At 35.2% G+C, this 18,487-nt stretch overlaps 1 protein-coding gene across 4 annotated transcripts in view; it reads left to right on the plus strand.

The window, feature by feature from the left end:
• The window catches only part of LOC119863290 (sodium channel protein type 2 subunit alpha), a 122,551-nt gene extending 104,671 nt beyond the window's left edge, over positions 1-17,880 (plus strand). For 2 of the 4 annotated variants that reach the window (XM_043505218.1, XM_043505217.1), the window contains exons 22-28: positions 5,904-5,939; positions 6,178-6,459; positions 8,171-8,224; positions 9,534-9,671; positions 10,953-11,057; positions 12,715-12,985; positions 14,513-17,880. In XM_043505218.1, coding sequence (XP_043361153.1) covers positions 5,904-5,939; positions 6,178-6,459; positions 8,171-8,224; positions 9,534-9,671; positions 10,953-11,057; positions 12,715-12,985; positions 14,513-15,708 — 2,082 coding nt within the window. In that variant the 3' untranslated portion in view covers positions 15,709-17,880. The remainder of the gene's footprint in view (positions 1-5,903; positions 5,940-6,177; positions 6,460-8,170; positions 8,225-9,533; positions 9,672-10,952; positions 11,058-12,714; positions 12,986-14,512) is intronic. The other 2 variants (XM_038421490.2, XM_038421492.2) reach the window with 1 other exon arrangement.
• The last annotated feature ends 607 nt before the right edge of the window (positions 17,881-18,487 follow it).

Genomic DNA, 18,487 nt, shown 5'->3' on the forward strand with positions numbered 1-18,487 from the left:
CATAGTAGATCAGAATTGGTTACAAAAAGAAATAAAAGATAAAAACTTCAAGCTGTTTCCTAAATTTTACCAAGGCTAAATTAGAAGCACGCAACTTTTCTCACCTATCTGGATGTTGCAGACAGTTCACAGTTCTTAGTACACAGGCAGAGGTCCTTTCCCAGCCTGGGACCAATCTTCTACAAGCAATCTTGTTTCAGTAGAGATGTGGGAGGAGAGAGGTGGCCAGGGGCCTTGTTCCCCCTCTTTATATCCTGACTCTTTTTACTGGAAAAGGCCCCATGAGTTAGCAAGGTGCTCTGCACTCAGTCCTTCACATATGAATTGCTAATTCTTGCTTGCACCTTCTGTATACCTGCAGTTCCAAGTGTCTCCAGGAAAGACATGCCAGTCCTTTGTTTATAGTTCTTTTGTTATTTGTAAAGAACTAGTCTGTGGGCATTCTCCAGACTCACAACATGTTTCAGTAAAAAAAATATAACAAAATTCATAACTCCACATACACTCATGATACACACATGTTAACAGGACAGTAATACTTGGCAGACTATGACTTTTCCAGCGATACCTCACAAGGCGTACTTGTAACAGATTTATGATAATTTTGTAAAAGTGGTAGTGTGGACTGTCACACCCTCCCAAGGGAAAAGCCCTGCCACTCTACACCCATATCACCAACAAAGGAGAGAGTTCTGCTGGAACATTGTGGGAAGGCTGAAGAAGTGGCTGACACACGTCTATCCAGTATGGGACTGGGGAAAGTGCTTACATAATCCTCTGTGCCCCACTGGTGAATGACAAAGTCTCTTGTGATTCTGATTTATATTAATGATTTACATTAGCAATTTCCAATTATGTTTTGTAGTATGTTTTTCTTCTTTTTTAACCATACTATTTTGATTTTAAATTACCAGATGTCATACTAGAAATCTTTGATTTTCTTATAATTTGTACTTTTTACTGTTATGAGTGTAAACTTGTTGACATCAACAAACAAATTAGTGCTAGAGAAAGGATAGGGTCAAGGACTCCTTTAACTTACCTGCAGATGCATGCAAGTGGTGAGGCTAACTAGTTCTGTCATAAGCATGTAGCTCCCAAAAAAGAAACATAGGATTGGTGGGTGTGGAGCCATGAAGACATAGCAAATGCCATTGCCCAGTATACTTCCCCTCCTCCCCAGAGCCCATGAGATATTATGCCTTGTACAGGCACAATATTCCCAATCCAGTGGTTTTCTCTTTACCTGAACATTCAAGGACTGTATTTGGGCCTAGAAACTGTTTTAAATTAGTTGTAAAATTAATTATCAAGGTCATTTCTCATTTTTGCCCTTTTATACAGATCAAAAAATTTAGGCCAAATTTCCTTAAACTACAGTTCTCAACTACTTATTATGAGTTCCAGTGAGAAACAAATAACACGCTTGTGTTAGAAGAAAAGGTTTTCACAGTTACTGATATAGACAGCATTTTGAATTTTTAACTTTTCTTATTTTAGTTTTAGATAATTTTTGGTTTTGGCAAAGTAAAATTCCATAAATTACGGTAATTATTATAAATGGACTCGTACCAAAAGTCCCTTTATTTTATAGAGACTAAAAATGAAAAATCAGTGCTATCAGTATAAATAATGGCTATAATATTAATAATAATAATGTATATGTGACATTAAATTAGGCACAATATTATCAATACTAGAAAACAATCCACAACATATTAAATCTTAATATATCAATAAATACACTCTCTATCATTGAGTATAACCATCTAAGTAATTTTAGCAATTTATAATTACAATTGATAATTTCTGGAGTGAATATAATTATTTTATTAATGCTGCATTATTTGTTTTCCATCTCAGGCTTTGAAGTCACATTACTACATTTTCATACAGTGAAGGATTATAGCAATGTGGCTCCAAAAAAAAAAGGACTTCAGTTGCAAAGATAAATAGGGACAAATGGGCAAAAAACATGGACCCTATACAACAAATGCTGACTGTATCCAGAGATGCGTTGATTCAACAGAGTTTCAGGTTTTATGCAAGCCTGACAGCTGGTAGATTTTGCTTTTGATAGAATGTCTGTAGAACCTTTGTTCTGTCCACTGTTGTAAACCATTTTTTCCCTCAGAATTTTGATCTGTTTTGTGTTGCTTTTGCCATGTTACAGTAAGTCAATTGTGGGAACAGACAAACACCCCCCTGGTCTAAGCTTCTTTGCTTTGGATGTGATTGCAGAACCTATGTTTAATGACAACTGGAACAAATAAAGGAACCCCTAAAGGAAACTACTGGGAAATTAGTATGTGATAAGGGAAAAATACTTAGCTTAAATGAATTACAATGGGAAGTCTGATGAGTTTCCTGTTCCTACACACAACTTTTAAAATGTATATTAAACTTTTTTAGAAATAAATGCTCCAGCTTTAGTATTACCTTGTTAATGCAGCAAATTAACATGATTAGAAAGGATTTCAGCAAATGTGTAGGTTTCCTGAAGAGATGCAAAGACCGTGGTTGGTAGTTTCCTAGTTTGACAGTTCACCACTGCATGCCCATGCTCAGTATCCTCCGATCAGCACTTGACTGTGCAATCTGCCTATGGGAGGGCGGAGGGGAGAAGAAAATGGAAGTTAAATGTATCATTTTTATTATTTTTATTTTTTTCTGCATTTTTTATTTTATGCCTCAGTAAACTGTGAAGTAAAAGTGTTTAAAAAAAACAACTAGAAAGCTACTAAATATTGAAAAAATTGACTTACCTGATGCAAAACTTTTAGAAATTGTAGGAACAATTCTCAAGACTTTAGATGTAATGTCCTAGTAGGACCCAGAACTCATTAGATTGCTTTTTTGATTTACTCAGGTAGACTGATTGGGCCCTGACTCTCATACTGAAAAGTGTCATTTCCCTAGTACCAGAATCCCTGCTGGAAATGACAGTTAATCAAGACTGTATGAACTCTTATTACAGATGATAGGATCAAGCCTGAAAACGCATGGAGACTTTTATTTTATTTGTCATATAACTTGGACAATGAGCCTTTCCTTTGAATTGGCCAATCATATTCCCACTCAAAAACCTCTAACTAGTTCATTACTTTTCCCCATTTACTAAAGTGTTTTAATTACTAGGATGCAAACAGAGCTTCTACTACATGTAATCCAAACTGTAACACCATAAAGATTTCCTTCTTCCATTGTAGTTTTGTTATTTAGCACAAACAAACAGCTCATGTGGAGAAGAAATATCAATAAGGCTTGCATATTAAATATTATACACTATTTCTAGCCTATCTTTGCCTGTAAGTGATAAATCCAAGTTTTTCGCCAGAAAACTGAAAATGGCTACAAAAGCCGTAAGATGCTATCAGAATTAGAAAAAGCAACATGTTTTCTAAGATAGTTTCCTAGAAAATTATCATAATTTTCCCCTTCAAAAAGCACCCATGTGCTGAAGTGTCCTTTGATGCTCATATGGGCTCTCAACAGTGTATAGAAGGATATCAAACTTTTCCCAACTTAGAGCTGCAGTGGCAGTTTATCAGGAACCCATGAGCTGCACCAAATTTCCTGAAAAAGGAGCAAATTACAGCTGTCCCATCTTTAATGTATCTGAGCCATCTCTTGATGCAACACACCATCTTGATCCAAGCTGCCAGACTTCAGCTAATAATACATTTGTGTTATATGCCAGAGAGGAATAAGACACAACCCTGTACATTTTTAGATATAGGTTCTAGTTCTGGGTCTGCCACAGAATTTTTATGTAAGCCTTGAGCACGTAACTTAACATCTGTGCCTCAGTATCCTCATCTGTAAATAATATTTACTAGGGATATGGTGAGGCTAAATAATGGTCTTTGTAAAGTGCTTTGAGGAAAACTGCTGAATTAATTTTTTTTTAGGTCTGTTCACCTATAATCTCAGTGTATTTCATTTTGATTTGCGCTCTGATGATATTATTCCTACTTAATTAATAGAATTCTAAAAGTTTGAGGTAGAAAAGAGCTATCCCATCATCAAGTCCATTTCACTGCCAATGCAAAATTGTTTCCATTATACCTTTTTTAACCTGGACAATGAGCCTTTCATTTTAATGGGCCCATCATATCCTTGCTCAGAAACTTCTGACTCGTTCACTGTGTTTCCCCTTTTCCATTTTCTAGTGTTTTGTCCAATAAACTTCTAAGTGTACCAGGCAAAGAGACTTCCTCCATTTCTTTTGGGACACTATTCCACATCTTAATAGATTTTACCATCAGGAAGGTACTCTTAATTTCATCCTGTGATAGCCCTCTTATTTGTAAATATATTTCTGGTTATGTGTCTAAAAGTAATTTGAATTTTAGATGGGGGGTTACACCAGAGCCACTCTTTCTTGCATGCCATAGTGCATTAGCCTGGAAGCCCAAAATTGCACTGACAGTTTTGCTTCCAGTATCATTGGCCTTTTTTGGTGTTCTCTTTTCTATCTTAGTGTTTCAATATCATAGTGCTAACTTATGTCTAATTTTCTGTCCACAGTCATCGCTAGTACTTTCAGCATTAATGCTTTTCAAATTTCTCCACCACATCAAATATCTGAGTTTCATATTATTTTTTCCAAAATACATTACCTTACATTTCTTAAATGTAATTTTGCTATTTTTGGCCCATTTTAAAAATATTTCTAGGTCTCTTCATGTTACTTCTTTGTCCTCACTAGCATGTGCATCTGTTCTCAATTTAGTATCAGCTTTGTTAGCATGATTAGTATGCTCCTCTTCAGGATTATTAACAAATTAATATAAGATCATACCTAATAACAATTGCTATAGTACCCACTAGACATCATCTACCCAATTCATATGTTGTTACTTATTCTTTCATCATATTATTTCATTAGGGACAGACATTAGTTAGACTTACAGAGCAGTAATTTGTCCTAAGATCCATATCATATGGACTGACTAATTTGCATTTGTTCACATTTATCAAATATTCTCTTAGCTGATCTTTTTTCTTTAGAAAAAAATCTTTTTTTCTTTAAAATCTCTCTTATTTTCTAGCAGTCTGATCCAGCTGCCATTGCAGTCAATGGCAGTCTTTCCATTTACTTCTGTAGCAGTTGGATTGGGCTCTAATTGTTTGCTTCTTTTCTTTATTATTCCGGTTTACAGACAGATTTTTTACAAGTTTAATTATCTTAACCCTTTTCAGTCATTATTAATCTAAACATTAAGTAAACCCACCTCATCCTTTTTAATGTACCTACTTTCTCCCTACTATTTTTTTTTTACCCTGACATATTTGTAAAAGCCCTTAAATACTTTGGCTAACATTAACCCATTCTTACATGTTGCTACATTTGGGCCTGATTCTGTTCCCACTGAAGTCAAGTGGGAATAAAATAAAGTCTCCTCCTCTAAGTCTTAACTGTTTCTGAGTATTCTTGTTTGGGTACCTACCTGCTTTTCCATTTGTATTAATTACCACCATACTTTCTTAACATTTCATATTAATATTCTGACTTCTCCTAGTTTCCTATTTATTTAAAATTAATTATACTCAGTGACAATGTTGTTTAGACTGAATTTTGAAATGGACTGCTTATCCAACTAAACACATAATATACACTTTGATTTTGCTCTTTTTAATGTAAAGGTTGCTACTGGTCTTTAGAAGAATAATGCATGAATAAATAAGACAAGAAATGTGTGCACAAATTTTAGGGTTACATAAATTAAACAATCTTAAAGAATTAAATCTTCATGGTTTTTTTCTATTTTTTTCTACGTCCTTTTCATCAATTAGTTCTTCATGTCATCATTCTTTCTTTAAACCTATGATTTGCTACATTTTTATAGATTTTCCTTTATGTCTGTGTTTAACATGTATCTCTTTTTTTCTTTTATTAGAGTATTCAAATTAAGGCAACATCCTACCACTATCAGGTTTTTATTTATTTTATACTTTTTTTCCTTTCTACCTAGGTGAAGTTTGTTCATCTTTTAATTGTTAAATTAATTTTATGAGTTACTTTCACCAATTGAAAAACAGAGTGCAAACAGAATTAAAATACTGTATTACATTTTAAGAAAGGTTGATTAAAATTGATAAAGTATCTAATTATTTTATTGCTATACATATTCTCACACTTTTTCCACTATTTTCCTTTTATTTATATGCTAGGTCGTTGTGAATGCCCTCTTAGGAGCAATTCCATCCATTATGAATGTGCTTCTTGTTTGTCTTATATTCTGGCTAATCTTCAGCATCATGGGAGTAAATCTGTTTGCTGGCAAATTCTACTACTGTGTTAATACCACAAATGATGAGAGGTTTGATATCAGCCAAATCAACAATTATAGTCAATGTGAGGACCTCATAAACAACAATGAAACTGCCAGATGGAAAAATGTTAAAGTAAACTTTGATAATGTAGGACTTGGCTATCTTTCTCTGCTTCAAGTAGTAAGTGACCATTCTTTAATATGTTTCTTATTGTTTACTTGTAGTAAAGAGTAATTTCTCAATGTTTTTGTCACTAAATAACCCTGTCCTGCACTTAAAAAATACTTTAATACTGTGCCATGAAAATCCTTACATATAGTAGGAATGCTGAGCACAATTTTTGAAAAGACAGATACATACATATCTTGCTGTGGAAGAGATCTCAAGCAAGCAGAAATGGACGCTTACAATATTCATTGTCTCTCCCTTTACATATCTGGGACTCAATTCCAGCTTGCCAGTTCAACTGGCTATGTTGGCTCCCTGTATTATGGAGAGTAAGTTTGGTAAGCGTATATGCTATTAAAAGTATATGGCTAAAATCACACACCTAAAAATAGAATAAAAAGCAAAAATCAAGGGTACTAAGATGTTCTGGAAAGGGGTCTCTTTGAGGAAGGTTTGGAGGCTTGAATTCATGATAGGAAATAGGAGAGCTGATTGATTGCCTAGTTTGCATGATCAGAACTTACTGGGACATGTAAGAGGAGGTAGTGTTTCCAAGGTTCAATGAGGAGCACTGCGTGTGGCTTGGATTCTGAAGCACTATAGCTTTAACTTTTGGGGATGCTATTTGTTTTTTCTTATACTTGTACCTTTGCTTTAAAAACAAGTTTAAAAATACATTCTGTAAACTTATAAGTATTAGACAAATACTTACTCATTTCTAAACGACATGGAATCACACCTTTACATGCAAACATGCTTATCACCTCTTGGACACTTTTTGGTCTGCTTTGTTTCTGCTTGACAATTCTAAAATCCCTGAGAATCTATCAATTCAAATCTGAAATATTTTCTTACTTTAGGCTCATATTGCCATGACTACTATTTCTCCCTTATGGTGCAAGTTTGGGGGACATAATTCACCATATATTATAAGTTACTTTACCTATATTTACCTCTTGTAATTACTTGTAGCAACCCATCTGTAGCAATCGTAGGACAAATTAGTTACTCCTGATCTAGAGGTGAAGTGATTCCCATGCACTCAAATGACTGCAGAGTAACCTATTTAAGTGTCCAGCACGTGGAGCAATTGGTCTCTGGGCTTAACACATGCACTATCCATGCTTCAACATGCTTTCTCTTTCACTGCAAGGAGGATGTATGGTGGGATTGCTGCAGAAGATCTTAATGGGCTTTTGCACTTAAATATCTATCTATATCTATATATATATATATATGTATGTATGCATATTTATTATACTGACTATATCCATGGTTATTCTTTGTGTCACAGTTGTATACACGTGGCTGTAAATACACACTGTGCGCACACATATATATATTTAAGTGCAAAAACCAACTCAGCCTTAACTCTGAAAGTCAAGAGCAGAGCTTACATCATATAGACCATGATACATCCCCCCGACAAAATGTATCTTTGTTTCCAATAGTGCATATTCAGATGAGAATTTTTAATAGATATATTATTCCTTGTAGTGAAAGATTAGGTATTGCATTTAGCTGGATTACATATTTATTATAATTGTTTACAATTCTTGTATACAAAACAACCAGATACAAGGTGAAAGCCAAATATTAATCTTGCACCATACCAGTATTTTAAAATGAATATGACTATAGTTGGTCTTCAGTTCATAAAAGGTGTCTCTAATTAGCCATTTTCTAGAACAGCAGAAATTAAGCACATTTGTTCTGTTTATAGGCCACATTTAAAGGATGGATGGATATAATGTATGCAGCTGTGGATTCTCGAAATGTAAGTATATTCCCTTGAGCCATTGTTTTGATTGCATGAACTCTGTGATCCCAGTAATGTAACTGATATCTTACTTGAGTGACACTGGAAATGAGATAACATGGAGCTATATAGTTCCATAAAGCAGAACAGGTAGCAAAGAGCATGAAAATACAAAAGAAAAGGAGATCGGGGAAGATCTTTTAAGGTCCCATATACTATGTGGCACAGCTAGACCAAATTCCACAGTAACTTTAACTTATTCTTTTGCCATGAAATACCCTTGGCTCCTAAGCAAACACTCAATAGGCTATGATTCATACTTGGAAACACACATTGATGGAAAATTTGTGGGCAATTATTTGCAACAGTGATTATTTTCAAGGATGAGGTTGTTTTCCAAGCAGCTTGGCTCCACTCCTCAAGTCTCAGTTCCTGTACTGTTCTGTGCTCCACATAGCTCATCAGTTTATCCTTCTTTCTCCCTCTGCTCCCAAGCAACAAGCTGTGCTCCATTCTGACTCCCTCACTTCCTGCTTCCTTGCTCCATGAAACTATGCAGGGAGTGTGCCCTTTTATCCTATTAACTCCATGTTAGAGTTAAAAATGGTAAGAAAAGGGCAACTGAAGGGAGGTCTTGGCAAGAAAGGAAAACAAAATGTCTGGAGCCTAGCTATATTAACATGCCAGATTCTATGGCAGAAATGGAGAACTCCATGGTATCTTAGAAAAACACCAGATTGTTTGCCATTGGAATTGCAGAATCCACAAGAACCTGACAGAGAAGAATGGAACAGTTCACACCTCTTAGAGCAGGGGTAATCATTTATTTTTTGTCAAGGTCCAAATTTCTTGATCAAGGTCCAGACTCCAGAGAAAATAATACAAAAATAATAATAACAACAACAATAATAATAATAATATAATGAATAAATAAAAAGTTTTCAGGGTCTATTCAAAAGCATCCGGCAGTGTGGATTTGGCCTGCGGTCTACCTATTGACTACCCTGTCTTAGAGCTATTGTTTCAGGTTGTCTATAGATTGAGGCAGGTGACGCGGTGCTTGTTTACACTCATTTCACATTTTCAACGTTTTTCCAACAACCATCAGGGCTAGAAACTGTATTTTTTAATGAAAGCTTAGATTCTGGAACAGAGTTCTGTGGCAAGGAGGTGAATTCTGGAGCTTCAGAATCAGAGTATAAGGAGCCTAGTTCATAAGGTGGATGAGTCAGAATAATAGAGCCTTAGGCTTTATATAACAAATAAGGCTTTTGATACACACTGTTCACCCTGATACTACAGCTTGACATTTGTGCATGTTTTGTAGGTATTGGATCAGCCTAAGTATGAGGACAACCTGTACATGTATCTTTACTTTGTCATCTTCATCATCTTTGGATCATTCTTTACCCTGAACCTTTTCATTGGTGTCATCATAGATAATTTCAACCAGCAAAAAAAGAAGATAAGTATTTCATCACTGTTCTGAAAAGAAAGCTAAATACAAAAATATTGCTTGTTTTGGTGCCTACCATACAATGAATTACTGTAGTGACTTCAGGTCAGAAAAATATTATACTTTTTACTCTTTTTGATGAACATTTATTATCACTTGCTGTAACATGCAGTATGTAATGTAATCAGGTTTAACTATATTCATTTCATGTAATGTAGCAGGATGGATGAATTAGGAATACCATACACATGAGCATATATAACCAAAATAGAAAAAGAAAAAAGATAATCAATGTTAAGGTGTTGTACCATAAAAAAGGCTAAAGATTTAAATGGCCAAATCAAGCAATAAAAAAAATGTTGGCTACATTGCCTCCATGTCTGAGAGTTCCCAAATGTAGACATTTAAATCTTAGTTGTAAGACCATGTTATCCTTCTTTGTACTGTATTGAGTCTTAATTTTTGCTGCAGTGCTGAATAAATACTATCACTACTTGAGCTACAGGATTAAATACATTAGCAGGAAAAGGGTAAGAAGGAGTGCTGACTCCAAGGGTTTGTTGGCATGGTGGGAACCCAGTCTGACGTGGCTCTCTTTGCTGGCCCACATTCATCAGTTGGGGGAGCTCCTGTCCCATGTGGTGACCCTGTGGGTGGAGAAGAAAGGGCTGCTGAGACCATGTAATGCTAGGTCTAGGAGGGAAGGGAGTCCAGCCTGCCCTCTTCACCCCTGCAACATTCCACTATGCCTTCATTGGCAGCCTTCTGGGTGTAGCCAGTACAGTATGTGTTGCTGCTTTGGCAAGGACATGAAACCAGCCATAGAATATTCATATTTACTTATTATTTAGGCATTTTGCCAATTTTTTTCCTAAGGAGCAAAAACAAGAGAAGGGAAGTTGAATTTTTTAACATTTCATGTCTGGGCAAAAGCTGAAGGACTTGCATGGGACAAAGACAGCACACATCTGTTGCCTGAGTGCATTCCCCCTGCAAAACATTAAAGGCCTATTGCAAACACTGGACATTTGAGAGCTTCTCAAAGAAAAAGTTGCAAAAATCTTTTGGAATGGAAAGTGTTAGGCAACCTAAATTCAGGAGTTGTTAGCAGCTTCCCATATAATGACAATAAAAATAAGAAAGATGAGAGAGCAAGCCAGTCTTTATGCCCATTCAGTCCTTGATTTCTGCTGAGACTCCGAACAGGAGTGATAATACTAATGGTGATGGCAGCTGTAAGTAATCAATGGAGGTACATGCTTGTAACTAGTTTTTATCTCATTCCTTTACTTTGGAGGCCAAGACATCTTTATGACAGAAGAACAGAAGAAATATTACAATGCAATGAAAAAGCTGGGTTCAAAGAAGCCGCAAAAACCTATACCTAGGCCAGCGGTAAGAATGAAAGTATTTCCCTCACTCCCCCACACACTGTTTAAATAATGTATTGGGTTAAGCTGTAAGCAGGAAAAATAATTGACCTAAAGCAAACTTTGTCTCTCTTTAAATCCAGATGAATTTTCCCTTTTGTATTCATTAACCTCCTTGGTAACCTCCTTGGTACAAACCTCTTTTTGCTTTGTATTCTCACTCTACATCTGTTGGAAGACTAGTGGGATTATAGGTCGCATCCTTCAAACCACTGATCTGTCTAAAACAACTAATTTACAGCTCGAGTACCGTGAGTGCCAAATGTGTCAAGACCTTAGGAAGGAATCCTCTTCTCAGGCCAAGAGTGGCTTTGCAGCTATTCTGTGAAGGCTACTCCACATGTCTCTTACATGCCTGTTCTTGCATATAGAGAATTGGAGTATCCATGAAACGGCGGATTCTCAGCCTCTCTCTTCCCCAGCCTCCATGCTGTGCAATGTCAGTTCGAGAGCACCTCGAGTGCAGCTCTGGACTGCTCAAAGTGTGCACTCTCCCTATGCAAAGGACCTTCAATTCCTGTTCTGCTCCTTGTGTAGTGGAACCATACTGGTTCAGCTGTCAGCATATCTTCAACAGCTGCACAGATGGAAGAAGGATTTTCTCTAATGAATGTTTTTATAGTTAATTGAGGCTGACGATCTTATTAGTGATACAAGAAGTATTTCTTAGGGAGGCTGTATTTTCTTTAGCTCCGAGACCTGTATAGATTTCCAGGGAAGGGAAGTGATGGCCGTGGGCAAAAGCAAAACTTGTTTTCCAGTTTTGCCAAAGCTGAACGTTTTTTGAGTCGGCTGTATCACTAAAGCCCATATATTAAAATGAATGTCAGTAAGAGAACCAAATCTTGTAGCTTTGAAAATCTTTCCTTTAATATGCATAAGTAGAATCTTTGGAGGCCTTACTACTGAATTTGTGTGCAAATGTCTGTGTATTCACAAACAAGTGAATGCACATTAAAAGGAGGCTATCTTAAAATGCAGGTCTTCCTGTACAACTAATAATAATAATATAATACCTAGCTCCTATATAGTTAGGCTTGGAAAGATTAGATTTTTATTGGTAAATGTCTGTAAATGTCAATTTCACTGTACACACAAACCAATTGAAATTTTTTTTCAAATTTTTTCAAAAATAAATCAAAATTTACTGATAGTAAAGAAGTAAAAAAACCTCTGCTTGAGAACTTATTTGAGTTTGATTTTTGAATAATTACTTTGTATATTTTGATGTGATGTTTACAATTTGTGTTTTAACAGTTATCAAACTTTAATTTTTTGAATTTCAATGTCTGCTGTCGTTAAATAATTGTCTGATTCTTTCTATTGTCTGATTCCCCCATAATTTTCTATGACTGAAAACTTAAATTAATAAAAATTGAAAAAATGCTTACAAATTAACTTTGATGTTATCTGTTGAAATTATAAAAAAATAAAAATTGAATTTCGCCAAGTCTATATATAGTGCTTTTCATCAGTAGATCTCCAAGTACAAAGGAGGTCAGTATCATTATCCCCATTTTACAGATGAGGAAACTATAGATTTTCCGTTAATTATTTGTATGAATTTGGGAATGAAATGTATACACAAGGTGTATTCATGATGCATTCTTTTTTACCCACAGAACAAATTCCAAGGCATGGTCTTTGATTTTGTGACAAAACAAGTATTTGACATCAGCATCATGATTCTTATCTGCCTTAACATGGTCACCATGATGGTAGAAACAGACAACCAAAGTGACGAGATGCAAGATAATTTATGGTGGATTAACCTTGTGTTCATTGTCCTTTTCACTGGAGAATGTATTCTGAAACTGATTTCTCTTCGTTATTACTACTTCACCATAGGCTGGAACATTTTTGATTTTGTAGTTGTCATTCTCTCCATAGTAGGTAAGTACAATTCACTTTCAAGAAGGGACTAAAAGAGTGGAAATTGCACATTTGTTTTAGGAATTTAAAATTCCTTAACATTTGACTTGAAGAGAGTCTGATTCTTTAGTTTGCCAATTTCTTATTCCATATTGTGCATGAAATAAAGGAACGGTGTATTAAGAGTTTTTATACCAATTAGATTTGATTGATTGTCATTTTCAGTATCAGAAATTAGACTGTAGGGTTGCCAAGCTTCCAGGATTGTCCTGGAGTCTCCAGAAATTAAAGATTAATCTTTAATTCAAGATTATGTCATGTGATGAAACCTTAAGGAATACGTCCAGACAAAATTGGCAACCCTACTAGACCATGACTCTGAGTGCAGTAAAAATTGCATATCACTCTAGTATAGAAACAAACCAATAAATGGAAAGGCTGTTTTGAGGCAAAAATGAACAAATTTTATTATTGGTAATCACAGGGAGAAATTGTGCCCTGCAACCCTGAGATGACAGTCAACACTAACAGCAGAAGAATCCGTCTGGTTTTACTGTTTAGTGTGGACAGCATGCTAAGACCCACATAGCAGGTCAGCACCCCCCAGCATTCCTGCAGCAGAGCCACTTCTGCCACTTATATATGAGGGTTCTTTGCCCATTAACTCAGGAGAGGCAAAGGGAAGAGCCGAGCCAGAGCAGGTGGATCTACAAATATGTAGTTCCAATGGCCTATTTTTCTGTCTAGAGCACAGGAGCAGAATGGGCTGCCTGGAATGGATACAATTTCAACTCTCCGATGTTGCAGGATTCCTCAGTCCACTATCTGGTTTTATGGCCTATTTTTGGGAACAGGATTTCACCATAAGTATCTTGTGAGTGGCTGAAAAGGTCACCATCTTTATGCTTCTCCAATGCCAAAATAAAGAAATTTTCTGCCACTTTTTTCTTCTAAGAAGCCTTTTCATTGTTGGTTTATTTATATACTGGCTTGTTGTGGGATTCCCACTAAATATTTGGTCTCATTATTTCACTGGTGATTAAAGAGTTAAGTACCTGTCTAAATTTGCATATTTAATTTAAATAATTTTATTTTAATGCATTACATTGTCATTCACTACCAGAAACTATAAAGGGGCATTTCCTTCAGATTAATATAGATTATTTCTATTACAATTAAACAGAAACATATTCTGTAAACTTCAGAATCCACTGCTCTATTCACTAACAGATCATTGTAGTGTGTAAGTGGGGAGCAGTTCCAGGAAAAAATATAGTGATACCGTCTAAAATGTACAAATCTCTTTGGTGCAGTTTTACAAAATCCTACAAAGTGCTGCAAAAGTTCTAGCTGGATTTTTCAGATTTGTATATCATACATACTGTAACTGTTTGGTTAAATGAACTAAAAGCCCACAATGCAAACTTCTGCTAGTTGAATACTTTTGTTTCACTTCTCATTGGTCAACATTGTATGTAATAGTATAACTCTTTAGTAGTTGCTGTTACATTTTATAATATGTTTACTAACAAATTTATTTTTTAACAGGTATGTTTCTAGCTGACCTGATTGAAAAATATTTTGTGTCCCCCACCTTGTTCAGAGTTATCCGACTCGCCAGAATAGGTCGAATCCTGCGTCTCATTAAGGGTGCTAAAGGAATCCGCACTCTGCTTTTTGCTTTGATGATGTCTCTTCCTGCTTTGTTTAACATTGGTCTCCTCCTTTTCCTGGTCATGTTTATCTATGCTATATTTGGAATGTCCAACTTTGCCTACGTTAAGAGGGAAGTTGGGATTGATGACATGTTCAACTTTGAAACTTTTGGCAACAGTATGATCTGCCTATTTCAAATTACCACATCAGCTGGTTGGGATGGTTTGCTAGCACCAATTCTGAACAGTGGAGAACCAGACTGTGACCCTTACAAAGATCACCCAGGGAGCTCTGTTAAAGGAGACTGTGGTAACCCTTCAGTTGGGATTTTCTTTTTTGTCAGTTATATTATCATCTCATTTCTAGTTGTAGTAAACATGTATATTGCTGTTATTTTGGAAAACTTCAGTGTTGCTACAGAAGAAAGTGCCGAGCCCTTGAGTGAGGATGACTTTGAGATGTTCTATGAGGTTTGGGAAAAGTTTGATCCAGATGCCACTCAGTTCATAGAGTTCAGTAAACTCTCTGATTTTGCAGCTTCACTGGATCCTCCTCTTCTTATAGCAAAACCAAACAAAGTTCAGCTTATTGCAATGGATCTTCCCATGGTAAGTGGTGACAGAATTCACTGTCTTGACATCTTGTTTGCTTTTACAAAGCGTGTTTTGGGGGAAAGTGGAGAAATGGATACTCTTCGAATACAAATGGAAGATCGGTTTATGGCAGCAAATCCTTCTAAAGTCTCTTATGAACCAATTACAACCACATTAAAACGAAAACAAGAAGAAGTATCTGCTGTCATTATTCAGCGGGCTTTCAGACATTATCTTTTAAAGCAAAAAATTAAAAAAGTTTCATGTATGTTTAACCAAGATAAAGATAAAGATGAGGATGACTTGCCTATCAAAGAAGATATGATTATCGATAAGCTAAATGAGAACTCCACTCCAGAAAAAACAGATATGACCCCTTCCACAACCTCTCCACCTTCATATGATAGCGTAACAAAGCCGGACAAAGAGAAATATGAAAAAGACAAATCAGAAAAAGAAGACAAAGGTAAAGACGTCAGGGAAAGTAAAAAGTAACAAAGAATTTCATTGGTGACAAATAGTTTACATCCTGAGAAAGTGACATATTTGTGTCAACAAGACCCCTTTCTGAGGTCTATGCCAAACTGACAGTTTTTACTTATATAAATATATATATATAAAATGATTATTTATATATATATATATACTTAAGGTCAGTGCCTATAACAAGACAGTGACCCCTCGTCATCAAACTGTGACTCTGTAAAACAGGGTAACAACCTTGACAGGAGGTTATTGTTTTCATTACCAGCTGATGCTGCTGAAGAGGAGACAAAATGGCTACTCAGACTGTAGGGACCAGTTTTAAAAAAAAGGTGCAAACCTACAATTTCTGTGTGATTAACAAAAAACACTTGAGTACAGTAATTGTATCCACTGTCTGCATTTCAACTGCTATATTTGCCATATTTTTACAAAAATTGGTGTTGGTGAATTTATCATTTTTTTTTAATTCACAGGTTGTTTCCTATTATCTATGACTATTTTTGTAAATTGGTTTTGAGTTGGGGAAAGAGAAATGAGGTCCAGATGTTCTATGCTTTGATTCGCTATAATGTACAGGCAGAAGTGATTTGCATGAAGGCATGCCCCACTCATTGTTCATGCATGGAAAACACGACACCAGTCGCACAAAGCAAGGGTTTTAACTACTTCCATGTTTCAGGGTGGCTCCATATTTTGAGGTGCTTAATGAAAGTATTCATCTTGTGTCTCATTCAGACAAATCTTAATGTGCCTGTAAAGTCCCATAGAACCTACAATAATAAAACAGATATTTTATTTTTTCACAAGTCATTAAATTATAGTTGATACCGACTTCTCTGAGAAAAAATGTTGGCGATATAAACTTGATTTTTTAAAGTGTTCTTCTGTGGAGAACAAAAGACTTATTTAATCTAACCTAGAAAATTGAACTGACCAAAAAACGTCAACCTTTATAAAGCTGTTTTGCTTCACCCTGCAGTATCATTTAGCCATCTTCTACTCTCAGCAAGGTTGACATTGTATGTGTCAATAAAATAATACCATCTATGTAAATAGTTACTTTACCATGTGGTGCATGTTTGAGCAAACAAATAATGATCTGAGCACAATATTTATTGCATCAAATATGTACCACGATAAGTGTAGTTTGCAAGCTTTCAACAGATAATATTATGTATTCTGTACCATAATAGATATTTTGGAGGCTATCACTGATGCATGTTTATCTTGCCTTTGCTGCTGTATTTTACTCCTTCCACTGTTCAAAAGTCTAATATGGGAAGCCATATGTCAGTGGTAAAGTGAAACAAATTGTTCAACCAGATGTCATTCCTTCATATCATCAAGCAATAGTTTGCAGCTATTAACGAGCTTCTTGGTTTGCATTCTTAAATTTTAAGTGAATACTGTGCAGTGTATAGCCAGACTGTACAGGACATGTTTCAAACTGCTTAATCTGTTGAAAATACATGGGTAGAATTTTTTAAAGAAATATAAATATTGTAAAAATATCATTTTATTTTATTTTTCAGCATTTTGTACATAAAATCAGAAATTAAAATTATCTTCAGGTTGATGTCATAGTCACTTTTGTTACTTTCTGTCCATAGCACTTTTTAATCGAAAAACTTCACAAAATAAGAGGTAAAGGAGAGAATGAGGTAGTTTTAGGTTTCTGCTTCTTTTTATTAGTACTGTATTTTTGCACACATTTTAATGTGAAATAAATTTCAAAATTCAGTCCGAAATGCACTTGCTTCCAAATAGATATAACTTGTAATTGAAATGTGGTGGGAAAGATTTGTTTGAAATCCTAGCACTGCCTGCGTCAGAAGTTTCAAGGTAGTCTTTTTATTCATGGAATCATTGATCTTTACCCGTGTTTGTTTACATAGACTATTCTTATTCTTGTTGATTCATGCTGCACTAGAGCTGCTCTAAATATACTATGGGATAGACAGTGTCTTTTTCACAAGAACTAAGTAGCAAACTTGTATAACTGATCACATCAGGACATTTTTGTTTCTTACACAAGCAAAAATTAAATGTTGATTCCTCCTTTAACTAAAACTGTTGACTTGTGTGTTGGTGAACTGCATGCAGGAAAATGCTATTACCATAAAGAACGGTAAACCACATTACAGTTGAGCCAAAAGAATAAAGATTTCTTTTTTTATTGTATTTAATTGTTGTCTTTGTTTTTATCACTAACAAGTAATGCATGTCAAAAGGTGCTATAAATTTTAAAAGGCTACACAGATAAAATATTTGCAAACAGAAATAAGGATTAAAAGTCTTTTTGATTTAAAAAATGTGCATGAAATGAAATAAAGTACTGTATACTTATATATTCCCAAATACATTTTATATCTTTTCCAGTAGATGATGATGTTTTAAAACTCAGTGTTTCCTGAACTTGATTTACACTTCCATTTCAAGGTGGATATTTCAGGCTGATTAACACTATTTAAAATTATTGTACCAGAAGATAATACTCATGTGTAGAGTGCTTAAAACGCATTTACATTTCAGGCATTTTAAACTACTAGAAAACTGATGTTAAGGTGTTAGTACTAGATATCAAAGCTACAAACCAAAATTAAATTTACATTTTTAGTGATATTTTGAACCCAAATTCCAAATATCACTTTTGTTGTTATAGAAGAATTTTGTACATTAGATGATTCATTCATTATAGTACATTAAGGCATAGGGAAGACTGAAGTCTATGGAAGCTTTGCTGTTAGATTAAATAAAGCATTGGGCCCATGTTATATTGCTATAATTT

Source organism: Dermochelys coriacea, chromosome 11 (assembly GCF_009764565.3).
Source record: "Dermochelys coriacea isolate rDerCor1 chromosome 11, rDerCor1.pri.v4, whole genome shotgun sequence".
Lineage (NCBI taxonomy): Eukaryota > Metazoa > Chordata > Testudines > Dermochelyidae > Dermochelys > Dermochelys coriacea.